Source organism: Salvelinus alpinus, chromosome 23 (genome assembly GCF_045679555.1).
Source record: "Salvelinus alpinus chromosome 23, SLU_Salpinus.1, whole genome shotgun sequence".
Lineage (NCBI taxonomy): Eukaryota > Metazoa > Chordata > Actinopteri > Salmoniformes > Salmonidae > Salvelinus > Salvelinus alpinus.
The window spans coordinates 16,755,908-16,772,232 of record NC_092108.1 but is presented as its reverse complement, the minus strand read 5'-3'; the positions used below and the strand labels follow the sequence as shown (position 1 = coordinate 16,772,232).

Here is a 16,325-nt window from a genome sequence, read left to right as displayed (position 1 = left end):
TAGCTTATAGAACAGGTAGCTTATAGAGCAGGTAGCCTATAGAGCAGGTAGCTTACAGAGTAGGTAGCTTACAGAGTAGGTAGCTTACAGAGTAGGTAGCTTATAGAACAGGTAGCTTACAGAGTAGGTAGCTTATAGAACAGGTAGCTTACAGAGTAGGTAGCTTACAGAGTAGGTAGCTTATAGAACAGGTAGCTTATAGAGCAGGTAGCCTATAGAGCAGGTAGCTTACAGAGTAGGTAGCTTGCTAGCCAGCTGGCTTTGTAGACATGGATTGTGCACCTTTCATTGTTTAGCTAAGTAGCTAGCTGCTTGCTGGTGGATGTTTTCCTTTTGAAACCAGGGGAGAGGAAAGCAACATTCAGCCACAAATGATGTTTTCATTGACATCCATACTGAATGAAGCACTTAAGGGACCTCATAGGCACCCTTAACTCTTTCACTTCATTTAAGGGGGAAATTTGCCCCAAAATGTTTTGTGCAACTGACTTAAAGTTAAGGAAACTTTAAGGGAAAAGATAAGGGGAAAATGTACTTTAGATGTTTTATGCAACCGGGCCCAGGCCCTCAACCCTAGGGACTCACAGTGTATATCTATCAGGTTGTGTGTGTGTGTGTGTGCACACCTGGGTCAGAGTGGTGTGTATCCATCCTCATAGTCTCCAGGAAGTGGTCAAGGATCTTCTCAGGGGTTCCAGACAACACAGTGTACCTGATATTTCCCAGACTGGAGGCTCTGGGACTCTTCTCCAAGACCAGAACAGCCTGCTCATGTTCCTTCAAACGCACTGTATTTGCCTCCACGTCCTAAAGTCAAGTAAATTACAGGACATTACATTAAAGCAAGGTAAGGTAAAGTACATTTCATTTAAGTAAAGTAAATTACAGTATGGTACAGTATTGCACAGTGTAGTAACAGAACAGTACACAACTCTACCCTGAGTATCCTGTTGAAGTCTTCTTTGTCCACTCGGAGGAAGTGACAGTTGTCTTCTCTGAGGACGATGGAGGCAGCTCGAGGAGAATCAGTCACCAACGCCAGCTTCCCAAAGTCATCCCCCTCATGCAGGGTACACACCACACCCTGAAGAGGAACACACACACACACACACATCAAAACACACGGATTAGACAGCTGGAGAAGTGCTAGCATGAATGAAGATTGTGACTAATCAAACTGTGTGTGTATGTTGTGTATATTCTGAGACCATTGAGATAGTCATTCACTGTGATGAGCGAAGCCAGAGTTTCCCAAACTGTAGCACTAGTTCCCCTAGGGAATACAAGCCAGCTGTTGTATGCAGATGCATTCTTTTGGTCATAATAATTTTAGTTAGCGTCATCTTGTGCTACTTTCAAATCCACTGTAGGCCCATAATATACATATCATGTATAAACACACACACACGTCATACCTTGCCGTAGATGACCACATTGACAGAGCCCTTCTGGATGATGTACCAGGATGTTCCCTCTTCTCCCTGGTTAAACACTGGAAGGAGAGAGCACACCTTAATGTGTGTCCCTAAAACACACACACTGTACAGCATGGTGAGATAGGGACTTACACACGGTTCCTACTTTGGCGTGAGACTCGAAGATGAGAACACTCGCCAGCTCCCTCTTCACCTGTAAGCAAGATGGTAAGAGCAAAACAAACATTAAAACAACACCTGAAAAACCTCTGAACATTTCATCAATGTCTGTAAGTACACAAGCCAGCTAGATCTGCTAGACCAGCGGTCCCTAATTCCATTCAGTCGTGGGCCGATTGTTCCTTGAGCGGATGGTTGGGGGGCCGGAACATAGTTATAAATTGTACACTGAAAATTGACCGTAAGAATCCCAAAAATATGTAGTATTTGACTAAAACTGAATCGTTTCAAACTTTGATTACATTGGGATATGATCACATACAGGTATGCTTCTATATTTATGCATGGGAATAATTTTGGGAACAGATTTCCTCAATTAAAATCACTTTGAGCTCATTTCCTGGTGATTCTACAGTCTTTTCTGTCCAAGATCGAATATAAACTCAGCAAAAAAGAAACATCCCTTTTTCATGACCCTGTCTTTCAAAGATAATTCATAAAAATCCAAATAACTTCACAGATCTTCATTGTAAGGGGTTTAAACACTGTTTCCCAGGCTTGTTCAATGACCCATGTAGATATACCTTTTTTTATGAGCCGTTTCCAGCTACAATAGTCATTTACAACATTAACAATGTCTACACTGTATTTCTGATCAATTTGATGTTATTTTAAAATGGACAAAAAAAATTGCTTTTCTTTCAAAAACAAGGACATTTCTAAGTGACCCCAAACTTTTGAACGGTAGTATATATATATATATATATATATATATATATATATATATATAGTGCCTTTGGAAAGTATTCAGACCCATTTACTTTTTCCAAATGTTGTTACTTAAAAAATATATATATTCTCAGAAATCTACACGCAATACCCCATAATAACAACAAAACGAAAACTGTTATTTATTTTTTTTGCACATTTATTAAACAATAGAAAACAGAAATACCTTATTCACACCGTTTGCTATGAGACTCGAAATTGAGCTCAGGTGCATCCTGTTTCCATGGATCATCCTTTAGATGTTTCTAAAACTTGATTCCAACTGTGGTAAATTTAATTGATTGGACATGATTGGGAAAGACACACACCTGTCTATATAAGATCCCACAGGTAACAGTGCATGTCAAAGCAAAAACCAAACCATGAGGTCGAATGAATTGTCCGTAGAGCTCCGAGACAGGATTGTGTCGAGGTACAGGTCTGGGGAAGGCTACAAAAACATTTCTGCAGCATTGAAGGTCCCAAAGAACACAGTGGCCTCTATCATTCTTAAATGGAAGAAGTTTGGAACCACCAAGACTCTTCCTAGAGCTGGCCGCCAGGCCAAACTGAGCAATCGGAGAAGGGCCTAGGTCAGGGAGGTGACCAAGAACCCAATGGTCACTCTGACAGAGCTCTACAGTTCCTCTGTGGAGATGGGAGAACCTTCCAGAAGAACAATCCTCTCTGCAGCACTCCACCAATCAGGCCTTTATGGTAGAGTAGCCAGACGGAAGCCCCTCAGTAAAATGCACATGACAGCCCACCTGGAGTTTGCCAAAAGGCACCTAAAGACTCTCAGACCATGAGAAACAAGATTATATGGTCTGATGAAACCAAGATTGAACTCTTTGTCCTGAATGCCAAGCGTCACATCTGTTGGCAACCTGGCACCATCCCAACGGTGAAGCTTGTTGGTGGCAGTATCATGCTGTGGGAATGTTTTTCAGCGGCAAGGACTGGGAGACTAGTCAAGATTGAGGCAAAGATGAATGGAGCAAAGTACAGAGAGATCCTTGATGAAAACCTGCTCCAAAGCGCTCAGGACCTCAGACTGGGTCGAAGGTTCACCTTCCAACAGGACAACGACCCTAAGTACACAGCCAAGACAACGCAGGTGTGGCTTCGAGACAAGTCTCTGAATGTCGTTGAGTGGACCAGCCAGAGTCCGGACTTGAACCTGATCAAACATCTCTGGAGATACCTGAAAATAGCTGTGAAGCAACGCTCCCCATCCAACATGGAAGAGATTGAGAGGATCTGGAGAGAAGAATGCGAAAAACTCCCCAAATACAGGTATGCCAAGCTTGTAGTGTCATACCCAAGAATACTCAAGGCTGTAATCGCTGCCAAAGGTGCTTCAACAAAGTACTGAGTAAAGTGTCTGAACACTTACGTAAATGTGATATCAGTTTTTAATTTTTTATATTATCAGCAAACATTTCAAAAACCTGTTTTTGCTTTGTCATTATGGGGTATTGTGTTTAGAATGTTGAGGGGAAAAAAGCAATTTAATACATTTTAGAATTAGGCTGTAACCTAACAAAATGTTGAAAAAAATCAAGGGTTCTGAATAGTTTCCGAAGGCACTGTATATATACACAGTACCCGTCAAACGTTTGGACACACCTACTCATTCAAGGCTTTTTCTTTATTTTTACTATTTTAAACAAATCAAAATATATTTTCTATTTGAGATTCTTCAAAGTAACCAGCCTTTGCCTTGATGACAGCTTTGCACTCTCTTGGCATTCTCTCAACCAGCTTCACTTGTAATGCTTTTCTAACAGTCTTGAATGAGTTCCCACATATCCTAAGCACTTGTTGGCTGTTTGTCCTTCACTCTGCAGTCCAATTCATCCCAAACCATCTGATGCAGCACTCCATCACTCTCCTTCTTGGTCAAATAGCAGTTACACAGCCTGGAGGTGTGTTGGGTCATTGTCCTGTTGAAAAACTAATTATAGTACCACTAAGCGCAAACCAGATGTGATGGTGTATCACTCCAGAATGCTGTGGTAGCCATGCTTCTTAAGTGTGCCTTGAATTCTAAATAATTCACAGACAGTGTCACCAGCAAAGCACCATCACACCTCCTCCTCCATGCTTCACGGTGGGAACCACACATGCGGAGATCATCCGTTTACCTACTCTGTGTCTCACAAAGACATGGCGGTTAGAACCAAAAATCTCCAATTTGGACTCATCAGACCAAAGAACAGATTTCCACATGTCTAATGTCCATTGTCCATGTTTTTTGGCTCAAGCAAGTCTCTTCTTATTATTGGTGTCCTTAAGTAGTGGTTTCTTTACAACAATTCGACCATGAAGGCCTGATTAACGTAGTCTCCTCTGAACAGTTGATGTTGAGGTGTGTCTGTTACTTGAACTCTGTGAAGCATTTATTTGGGCTGCAATTTCTGACACAACTGATTGGCTCAAATGCATTAAGAAGGAAAGAAATTCCACAAAATAACTTTTAACAAGGCACACCTGCTAATTGAATTGCATTCCAGGTGACTACCTCATGAAGCTGGTTGAGAGAATGCCAAACGTGTGTGAAGCTGTCATCAAGGCAAAGGGTGGCTACTTTGAAGAATCTAAAATATATTTTGATTTGTTTAACACTTTTTTGGTTACTATATGATTCCATATGTTTTATTTCATAGTTTGTCTTCACTACTTAGTAAAAAATAGTAAAAATAGTAAAAAAAAAAAATAAAAAAATGGAATGAGTAGGTGTGTCCAAATTTTTGATTGGTACTGTGTGTGTATAATATATATATATATGTGTGTGTTTTTCTTTGCTCAGAAAAATTGGGGGAACCCTGTGCTAAATTTAGTGTTGGAGAGGTGGGATAAGACTCGCAGTGTTGGAGAGGTGGGATAAGACTCGCAGTGTTGGAGAGGTGGGATAAGACTCGCAGTGTTGAAGAGGTGGGATAAGACTCGCAGTGTTAGAGAGGTGGGATAAGACTCGCAGTGTTGGAGAGGTGGGATAAGACTCGCAGTGTTGGAGAGGTGGGATAAGACTCGCAGTGTTGGAGAGATGGGATAAGACTCGCAGTGTTGGAGAGGTGGGATAAGACTCGCAGTGTTGGAGAGGTGGGATAAGACTCGCAGTGTTGGAGAGGTGGGATAAGACTCGCAGTGTTGGAGAGATGGGATAAGACTCACAGTGTTGGAGAGGTGGGATAAGACTCACAGTGTTGGAGAGGTGGGATAAGGCCTTGATGTGAAGCAGCTCATCATAGATGATCTCCAGATCATCACCCGTCCTCTGACCAGGACTAGAGATGGAGACAGAGAGAGAGTTCTGTTGATGATTCCTAACTGGTATACAATATATAAGAATGAACTAGGCACGTGTGCATGTGTGTGTCCATGCATGTACTGACGGTTTGCAGAGGATCATGCGCAGCAGGGCATCAGGTCCCATCTGGGTGAGGAAGAGGATTGTCTCAGGCAGCTCTTCCTCACTCTCCCTCTTCTCCTCCTCGCTAGGCAATGGGGTGTGCTCCTCTTCATCATCAAGGAAACGATAGAACAGGTACTTGTCCTGGAAACCCAGCTCCTGGTCCACTAGGGGACACACACTGGATCAGTAATCAGTGAGCTCACATAGTGAGATAGCTGGACACAGAGGTGGGATAAGAGGTGGGTTTCACAGCATTTTTATTAGCCAGTCTTGTCAGATCAGTCATTAATTCAATTTGATTTCCTTGATTCCTCACTTCCTCTCTCCTCCTCCTTCTCAAAAGCCATTGGATGAAAAGGTCAGAGGGAACAGACCTCTAACCTTCTCATCCAATGGGTTTTGAAAAAGAGGCGAGGAGAGAGGATTCAAGGAAATGCAATTGAAATTCTCCCTCCATGTGATGAAACTGGTGGAGAACATTTGAAGCGTTGTGTCCAATAGAGGGCAGTGTAGTCTCACCATGGTTCAGGACTCTGTCCTCCAGCAGAACCTGCCACATCCCCACAGCGTGAGAGCGAGTATGTACACAGGTACTCTGCTGCACCAGCCAGTCTACCAGCTCTGTACCTACACAACACTGCCTGCATCACACAAACACACACAGTGAGACAGTTTGCATGGACCATAAAGTAACACAAAACATACATATGTATGTGCACACACACACACGCACACACACAAACACATGCAAACGTACAAACACACACACCTGTATGTCTTGAGGTGGTACTTCCTGTCTCTGATCATGTGAGGAGCTCTGGAGAGGATGGCGTTCCGCATCACCTTCCCCCCTCGCTGCAGCTTCTCTGATGGAACCTACAGACATAACAGAGGAACACAATAAAACACTCATTTTATCTCTAGCATAGCTAGATAGTCACAATCACAGTGAGAATCTAAGCCTACAGGTGTTAATAATTTAAACTTTGAGCTGAGAAATCCACAAAAATAATGAGCCAGGGGACTTTTCATTGCATGTCTCCGCCAACATACGCCCTACAGCCTCCTCATATTTACTATACACTCGCTAAGCTGTGAATCACAAACACCCAACCTGTCCTAACACTCCCAGTTGTCATAGCAACCACACAACTGCTGTCAGGGATCATGAATGAAAGGTGAGGGAAAAAAGGAGAAAAAAAAACACAACCACTGACCCACTCAGAGATACTGCTGCTGTCTTAGAACTACAAAAGAGGGCATCATAATTGGGCAGATGGGGCCTTTCTTGCTTGTGCATGAATTATCTCTCATTAGCACAGCTACAGAGGAAACTACAACTACATCACACAGTTCAGGCTAGATATTATTTATCTCAGTAGAAACTTTGCAATATGTGCATTGAGCTCACAGAAAAAAATATAATGAAAAGGAATTCAAATTATTCAACCAATGTCAGTCAATTACTTGTTTAAAAAACAAAAAATGACTGACATTTCGGTTAGTTGCTCAGCACTAGTGTGAATACACCCCCCCCCCCCCCCCCCTCAGACATTTATTAATAGTATCCTCTTGTAGAATACACACACATCTCAGGTCACAGTCTTTCACTGTACACAGCCTCATTTAAAAAGACTGTACTTTGGGGTTAGTTGAGTGATCAGTGGTATTAACTTTAATGAATAACATTGAAATGGGCCATCTTACCTTGTTGAGGATGTTGTTCATGAAGTTGAGAGGATCTGAACCTAGACTGTCTTTGTCTGTCAGCCATTAGGGAGGTGGGAGACAAAGTTATGACCATCGTAATGTGTAATATGCAATGTTAATAAATCAATATTATTCATTCAACTGGATTGTAGTTGTACTCACTGTCATTGTTGGATCCAGTTTCCATGGCGCCATAGGGAGGGGCCAGAAGTCCAGCCATATACTGACGGTACTTCTACAACACAACACACAGCCTTAGTCATCATAATCAATAAACACACACACCCACCACCATTACCATTAGTCTGAACAAGGCTCTATTGCCTTACCCACTCATCACCTCACACCAACAGCTCTGGACATTACATCCCTATACGACCCTGAGGAGCTCCATTACCGCTGCCTCCACACACACACAAACGTGCGCTTGGACGCACACACACACACACACAGCCTACACCCTTCCTTCAAAAAAAAGCCCTTTGTCACCCAGGGATCATTTACATATGGAACAATTCACATTACATAACACACACACACACAAACCACACACACACAGGGTCAATGAGTATAGCAAGGACAACTGAGTGCAGCGGCGTGTGTTTTAGTGCTACTCACTCTTTTATGTTCATATCTATATTTCAAGACAAATATTGCAGATTGCTTGACTTCTTTAGCCATGCTTGAATGCTAAACACACAGCGATGAATTTACAGAGTTCTTCAGGATTGTGTCACTCTACTCTAAACTCTAACGTCTGTATGGTCTAAAGTCATTACCAGGCAAGCCATGCCTTTAGGAGTCTGCCAAAACACACACATACACACACAGGAAGAGAAGCCCTTTAACATTCAGGAAGCTGCTGACACACAAACACACACACACTAACAATAGGCTGATTCTTTGAGCAAATCTAAGTCATCACATCCGACGTCAGACAACAGAGAGCATTGGCAGTACTGAAATCACAGAGTTTACCGGGAGTTTGTACTTTCTATCAATTCATGAATGAGTAAAAAGTCACTTAAGAAAAACCAAACCCACCCTGGCACATCGCATCTCTCTTTTTATTGATTTCTCTCTCTCACACACACACACACACACACACACACACACACACACACACACACACACACACACACACACACACACACACACACACACACACACACACACTTGACTAAACTCACCCAGGGTCTTCTCTACACTCTACGTCTGGGAAGGACCCCTAAGAGGTGCTCTCTGCTCCTGTAATCCACACACACAACCAGGAAGCCAGCAGCATCCTCAGTACTACCCCAGAGGTCTCCTCTCTCTCTGTCGCACACACACTCAGTCCTCTTTGAAACAGCCCTCCAGTACTCACACACAGAGGTTGCCACAGCAATCAGAGCTTTTCAACGAGCGAAAGCGAGAGAGAGCGAGAGGAGCTAGATTGAACAACGTAGAGAGAGGAGTGTATATAGAGAGCAGAGAAAGATGGAAAGTGAGAGTGTGTGTGAGAAAGAGACAAAGTCTCAAGGCACAAGCAGCAGACAACATTTTCATCAATAATGAATAGAGCTCAATATTGTTTACACTGAACAGAGACAGACAGACATACTGTCACGTATACTCCCTCTCCGGCCTCTAGGTCATCAGGCTGCTGATTATCCCGCACACCTGTCACCATCGTCTCGCGCATCTGCGCCTCATGACACTCACCTGGACTACATCACCTCCTTGATTATCTTCCCTACATCTGTCACTCCCCTTGGTTCTTTCCTCAGGTGTTATTGACTCTGCTTCATGTTGGTGCGTTGTTTGTGTTTCGTGTTTGTTTATTGTTTAGTTCATTTATTAACCCTTTCTCTGCCTCCTTCTCTTATTCCACAAGACAGGTGATGACACACTTTGTGATGACTGTGTGGGGTTGAGATAAATAGTATGTCTGTTAAAAGTGGTGGCCCTGTCCAGCCAATGTCCCTGGGCCCCTCAACGAGCTCTCACAGTCTCATCTCAGAAATAGACATTCATCCATGTTTCTCAAACGTAAAATGTCAAAGTTGTTGAAAACATAACATTTTGAAGTGTTTAAGGTCAAGTTTAGGCATTAATTCCACATTTTAAGGTTAGGCATTAACTCTTAAGGGTTAAGGTTTGGGATAGGCTTAGAAAGTTTTGGGGGATTTCTGTTTTATCGCTGAAATTGAAGTTGCAACATTTGCAATCAGAGGTAGATGTTGACAGGGATGGTGGATGGGGGTAAGCAACACACTAGCAAAACTGAAACCTACCCGAAGTTAGCAGTGCTCACTATTGCCCCTAGTGGCCGGTTTCCACGTAATCTCCCAACGTCCTCAGACATGAACGGCCGTTGAATATTGACTTGTATAACGGGTGAACTGGCTTGGGTCTCTATAGTAACACTATTGTATAACGGGTGAACTGGCTTGGGTCTCTGTAGTAACACTATTGTATAACGGGTGAACTGACTTGGGTCTCTGTAGTAACACTATTGTATAATGGGTGACCTGGCTGGGACCCCTGTAGTAACACTATTGTATCACGGGTGACCTGGCTGGGACCCCAGTAGTAACACTATTGTATAATGGGTGACCTGGCTGGGACCCCTGTATTAACACTATTATATCACCGGTGACCTGGCTGGGGCCCCTGTAGTAACACTATTGTATAATGGGTGACCTGGCTGGGACCCCTGTAGTAACACTATTGTATCACGGGTGACCTGGCTGGGACCCCTGTAGTAACACTATTGTATCACGGGTGACCTGGCTGGGCACCCTGTAGCAACACTATTGTATCACAGGTGACCTGGCTGTGGCCCCTGTAGCAACACTATTATTTCACGGGTGACCTGACTGGGACCCCTGAAGAAACATTATTGTATCACGGGTGACCTGGCTGGGACCCCTGTAGAAACATTATTGTATAATGGGTGACCTGGCTGGGACCCCTGTAGTAACACTATTGTATAATGGGTGACCTGGCTGGGACCCCTGTAGTAACACTATTGTTTAACGGGTGACCTGGCTGGGACCCCTGTAGTAACACTATTGTTTAACGGGTGACCTGGCTGGGACCCCTGTAGTAACATTACTATATCACGGGTGACCTGGCTGGGACCCCTGTAGTAACACTATTATATCACGGGTGACCTGGCTGGGACCCCTGTAGTAACACTATTGTATTACAGGTGACCTGGCTGGGGCCCCTGTGGTAACACTATTGTTTAACGGGTGACCTGGCTGGGACCCCTGTAGAAACATTTTTGTTTAACGGGTGACCTGGCTGAGACCCCTGTAGTAACACTATTGTTTAACGGGTGACCTGGCTGGTACCCCTATAGTAACACTATTGTTTAACGGGTGACCTGGCTGGTACCCCTGTAGAAACACTATTGTTTAACGGGTGACCTGGCTGGTACCCCTGTAGTAACACTATTGTATAATGGGTGACCTGGCTGGGACCCCTGTAGTAACACTATTGTATAATGGGTGACCTGGCTGGGACCCCTGTAGTAACACTATTATATCACGGGTGACCTGGCTGAGACCCCTGTAGTAACACTATTGTTTAATGGGTGACATGGCTGGGACCCCTGTAGTAACACTATTGTTTAACGGGTGACCTGGATGGGACCCCTGTAGTAACATTATTGTTTAACGGGTGACCTGGCTGGGACCCCTGTAGTAACACTATTGTTTAACGGGTGACCTGGCTGGGACCCCTGTAGTAACACTATTGTTTAACGGGTGACCTGGCTGGGACCCCTGTAGTAACATTACTATATCACGGGTGACCTGGCTGGGACCCCTGTAGTAACACTATTATATCACGGGTGACCTGGCAGGGACCCCTGTAGTAACACTATTGTTTAATGGGTGACCTGGCTGGGACCCCTGTAGTAACACTATTGTTTAACGGGTGACCTGGCTGGGACCCCTGTAGTAACACTATTGTTTAATGGGTGACCTGGCTGGGACCCCTGTAGTAACACTATTGTTTAACGGGTGACCTGGCTGGGACCCCTGTAGTAACATTACTATATCACGGGTGACCTGGCTGGGACCCCTGTAGTAACACTATTATATCACGGGTGACCTGGCAGGGACCCCTGTAGTAACACTATTATATCACGGGTGACCTGGCTGGTACCCCTGTAGTAACACTATTGTTTAACGGGTGACCTGGCTGGTACCCCTGTAGAAACATTATTGTTTAACGGGTGACCTGGCTGGTACCCCTGTAGTAACACTATTGTTTAACGGGTGACCTGGCTGGTACCCCTGTAGTAACACTATTGTATTACGGGTGACCTGGCTGGGGCCCCTGTAGTAACACTATTGTATAACGGGTGAACTGACTTGGGTCTCTGTAGTAACACTATTGTATAATGGGTGACCTGGCTGGGACCCCTGTAGTAACACTATTGTATCACGGGTGACCTGGCTGGGACCCCAGTAGTAACACTATTGTATAATGGGTGACCTGGCTGGGACCCCTATATTAACACTATTATATCACGGGTGACCTGGCTGGGACCCCTGTAGTAACACTATTGTATTACGGGTGACCTGGCTGGGGCCCCTGTAGTAACACTATTGTATAATGGGTGACCTGGCTGGGACCCCTGTAGTAACACTATTGTATCACGGGTGACCTGGCTGGGACCCCTGTAGTAACACTATTGTATCACGGGTGACCTGGCTGGGCACCCTGTAGCAACACTATTGTATCACAGGTGACCTGGCTGGGGCCCCTGTAGCAACACTATTATTTCACGGGTGACCTGACTGCGACCCCTGAAGAAACATTATTGTATCACGGGTGACCTGGCTGGGACCCCTGTAGAAACATTATTGTATAATGGGTGACCTGGCTGGGACCCCTGTAGTAACACTATTGTATAATGGGTGACCTGGCTGGGACCCCTGTAGTAACACTATTGTATAATGGGTGACCTGGCTGGGACCCCTGTAGTAACACTATTGTATCACGGGTGACCTGGCTGGTACCCCTGTAGTAACACTATTGTTTAACGGGTGACCTGGCTGGGACCCCTGTAGTAAAATTACTATATCACGGGTGACCTGGCTGGGACCCCTGTAGTAACACTATTATATCACGGGTGACCTGGCTGGGACCCCTGTAGTAACACTATTGTATTACGGGTGACCTGGCTGGGGCCCCTGTGGTAACACTATTGTTTAACGGGTGACCTGGCTGGGACCCCTGTAGTAACACTATTGTTTAACGGGTGACCTGGCTGGGACCCCTGTAGTAACACTATTGTTTAACGGGTGACCTGGCTGGGACCCCTGTAGTAACATTACTATATCACGGGTGACCTGGCTGGGACCCCTGTAATAACACTATTATATCACGGGTGACCTGGCTGGGACCCCTGTAGTAACACTATTGTATTACGGGTGACCTGGCTGGGGCCCCTGTGGTAACACTATTGTTTAACGGGTGACCTGGCTGGGACCCCTGTAGAAACATTTTTGTTTAACGGGTGACCTGGCTGAGACCCCTGTAGTAACACTATTGTTTAACGGGTGACCTGGCTGGTACCCCTGTAGTAACACTATTGTTTAACGGGTGACCTGGCTGGTACCCCTATAGTAACACTATTGTTTAACGGGTGACCTGGCTGGTACCCCTTTAGAAACACTATTGTTTAACGGGTGACCTGGCTGGTACCCCTGTAGTAACACTATTGTATAATGGGTGACCTGGCTGGGACCCCTGTAGTAACACTATTGTATAATGGGTGACCTGGCTGGGACCCCTGTAGTAACACTATTATATCACGGGTGACCTGGCTGAGACCCCTGTAGTAACACTATTGTTTAATGGGTGACATGGCTGGGACCCCTGTAGTAACACTATTGTTTAACGGGTGACCTGGCTGGGACCCCTGTAGTAACATTATTGTTTAACGGGTGACCTGGCTGGGACCCCTGTAGTAACACTATTGTTTAACGGGTGACCTGGCTGGGACCCCTGTAGTAACACTATTGTTTAACGGGTGACCTGGCTGGGACCCCTGTAGTAACATTACTATATCACGGGTGACCTGGCTGGGACCCCTGTAGTAACACTATTATATCACGGGTGACCTGGCAGGGACCCCTGTAGTAACACTATTGTTTAATGGGTGACCTGGCTGGGACCCCTGTAGTAACACTATTGTTTAACGGGTGACCTGGCTGGGACCCCTGTAGTAACACTATTGTTTAACGGGTGACCTGGCTGGGACCCCTGTAGTAACACTATTGTTTAACGGGTGACCTGGCTGGGACCCCTGTAGTAACATTACTATATCACGGGTGACCTGGCTGGGACCCCTGTAGTAACACTATTATATCACGGGTGACCTGGCAGGGACCCCTGTAGTAACACTATTATATCACGGGTGACCTGGCTGGTACCCCTGTAGTAACACTATTGTTTAACGGGTGACCTGGCTGGTACCCCTGTAGAAACATTATTGTTTAACGGGTGACCTGGCTGGTACCCCTGTAGTAACACTATTGTTTAACGGGTGACCTGGCTGGTACCCCTGTAGTAACACTATTGTATTACGGGTGACCTGGCTGGGGCCCCTGTAGTAACACTATTGTATAATGGGTGACCTGGCTGGGACCCCTGTAGTAACACTATTATATCACGGGTGACCTGGCTGGGACCCCTGTAGTAACACTATTGTTTAACGGGTGACCTGGCTGAGACCCCTGTAGTAACACTATTGTTTAACGGGTGACCTGGCTGGGACCCCTGTAGTAACACTATTGTTTAACGGGTGACCTGGCTGGGACCCCTGTAGTAACACTATTGTTTAACGGGTGACCTTGCTGGGACCCCTGTAGTAACACTATTGTTTAACGGGTGACCTGGCTGGGACCCCTGTAGTAACATTACTATATCACGGGTGACCTGGCTGGGACCCCTGTAGTAACACTATTATATCACGGGTGACCTGGCAGGGACCCCTGTAGTAACACTATTGTATTACGGGTGACCTGGCTGGGGCCCCTGTGGTAACACTATTGTTTAACGGGTGACCTGGCTGAGACACCTGTAGAAACATTATTGTTTAACGGGTGACCTGGCTGGGACCCCTGTAGTAACACTATTATATCACGGGTGACCTGGCTGGGACCCCTGTAGTAACACTATTGTATTACGGGTGACCTGGCTGGGGCCCCTGTAGTAACACTATTGTATAATGGGTGACCTGGCTGGGACCCCTGTAGTAACACTATTATATCACGGGTGACCTGGCTGGGACCCCTGTAGTAACACTATTGTATTACGGGTGACCTGGCTGGGGCCCCTGTAGTAACACTATTGTATAATGGGTGACCTGGCTGGGACCCCTGTAGTAACACTATTGTATAATGGGTGACCTGGCTGGGACCCCTGTGGTAACACTATTGGATCCCGGGTGACCTGGCTGGACCCCTGTAGTAACACTATTGTTTAACGGGTGACCTACACCTGCATTGCTTGCTGTTTGGGGTTTTAGGCTGGGTTTCTGTACAGCACTTCGAGATATTAGCTGATGTACGAAGGGCTATATAAAATAAACTTGATTGATTGACCTGGCTGGGACCCCTGTAGTAACACTTTTGTTTAACGGATGACCTGGCTGGGACCTCTGTAGTAACACTATTGTTTAACGGGTGACCTGGCTGGACCCCTGTAGTAACACTATTGTTTAACGGGTGACCTGGCTGGTACCCCTGTAGTAACACTATTGTTTAACGGGTGACCTGGCTGGTACCCCTGTAGTAACACTATTGTATTACGGGTGACCTGGCTGGGGCCCCTGTAGTAACACTATTGTATAATGGTCGACCTGGCTGGGACCCCTGTAGTAACACTATTATATCACGGGTGACCTGGCTGGGGCCCCTGTAGTAACACTATTGTATAATGGGTGACCTGGCTGGGACCCCTGTAGTAACACTATTATATCACGGGTGACCTGGCTGGGACCCCTGTAGTAACACTATTGTATAATGGGTGACCTGGCTGGGACCCCTGTAGTAACACTATTATATCACGGGTGACCTGGCTGGGACCCCTGTAGTAACACTATTGTATTACGGGTGACCTGGCTGGGGCCCCTGTAGTAACACTATTGTATAATGGGTGACCTGGCTGGGACCCCTGTAGTAACACTATTGTATAATGGGTGACCTGGCTGGGACCCGGTGGTAACACTATTGTATTACGGGTGACCTGGCTGGGACCCCTGTAGTAACACTATTGTATCACGGGTGACCTGGCTGGGACCCCTGTAGTAACACTATTGTTTAACGGGTGACCTACACCTGCATTGCTTGCTGTTTGGGGTTTTAGGCTGGGTTTCTGTACAGCACTTCGAGATATTAGCTGATGTACGAAGGGCTATATAAAATAAACTTGATTGATTGACCTGGCTGGGACCCCTGTAGTAACACTTTTGTTTAACGGATGACCTGGCTGGGACCCCTGTAGTAACACTATGGTATCACGGGTGACCTGGCTGGGACCCCTGTAGTAACACTATTGTTTAACGGGTGACCTGGCTGGGACCCCTGTAGTAACACTATTGTTTAACGGGTGACCTGGCTGGACCCCTGTAGTAACACTATTGTTTAACGGGTGACCTGGCTGGACCCCTGTAGTAACACTATTGTTTAACGGGTGACCTGGCTGGTACCCCTGTAGTAACACTATTGTTTAACGGGTGACCTGGCTGGTACCCCTGTAGTAACACTATTGTATTACGGGTGACCTGGCTGGGGCCCCTGTAGTAACACTATTGTATAATGGTCGAC

At 45.6% G+C, this 16,325-nt stretch overlaps 1 protein-coding gene across 5 annotated transcripts in view; it reads right to left on the bottom strand.

Annotated features, from left to right (window-relative positions):
• Positions 1-16,325, bottom strand: part of LOC139550368 (rap guanine nucleotide exchange factor 4-like) — a 97,163-nt gene that overhangs the window by 40,318 nt on the left and 40,520 nt on the right. For 3 of the 5 annotated variants that reach the window (XM_071361232.1, XM_071361227.1, XM_071361228.1), the window contains 10 exons: positions 7,654-7,726; positions 7,489-7,544; positions 6,551-6,657; positions 6,301-6,422; positions 5,762-5,945; positions 5,569-5,653; positions 1,569-1,629; positions 1,416-1,492; positions 938-1,084; positions 627-807 (listed from right to left, as the gene is read on the bottom strand). In XM_071361232.1, coding sequence (XP_071217333.1) covers positions 627-807; positions 938-1,084; positions 1,416-1,492; positions 1,569-1,629; positions 5,569-5,653; positions 5,762-5,945; positions 6,301-6,422; positions 6,551-6,657; positions 7,489-7,544; positions 7,654-7,726 — 1,093 coding nt within the window. Of the gene's footprint in view, positions 1-626; positions 808-937; positions 1,085-1,415; positions 1,493-1,568; positions 1,630-5,568; positions 5,654-5,761; positions 5,946-6,300; positions 6,423-6,550; positions 6,658-7,488; positions 7,545-7,653; positions 7,727-7,820; positions 7,914-8,681; positions 8,961-16,325 lie in introns of those variants that run through there. The other 2 variants (XM_071361230.1, XM_071361231.1) reach the window with 2 other exon arrangements.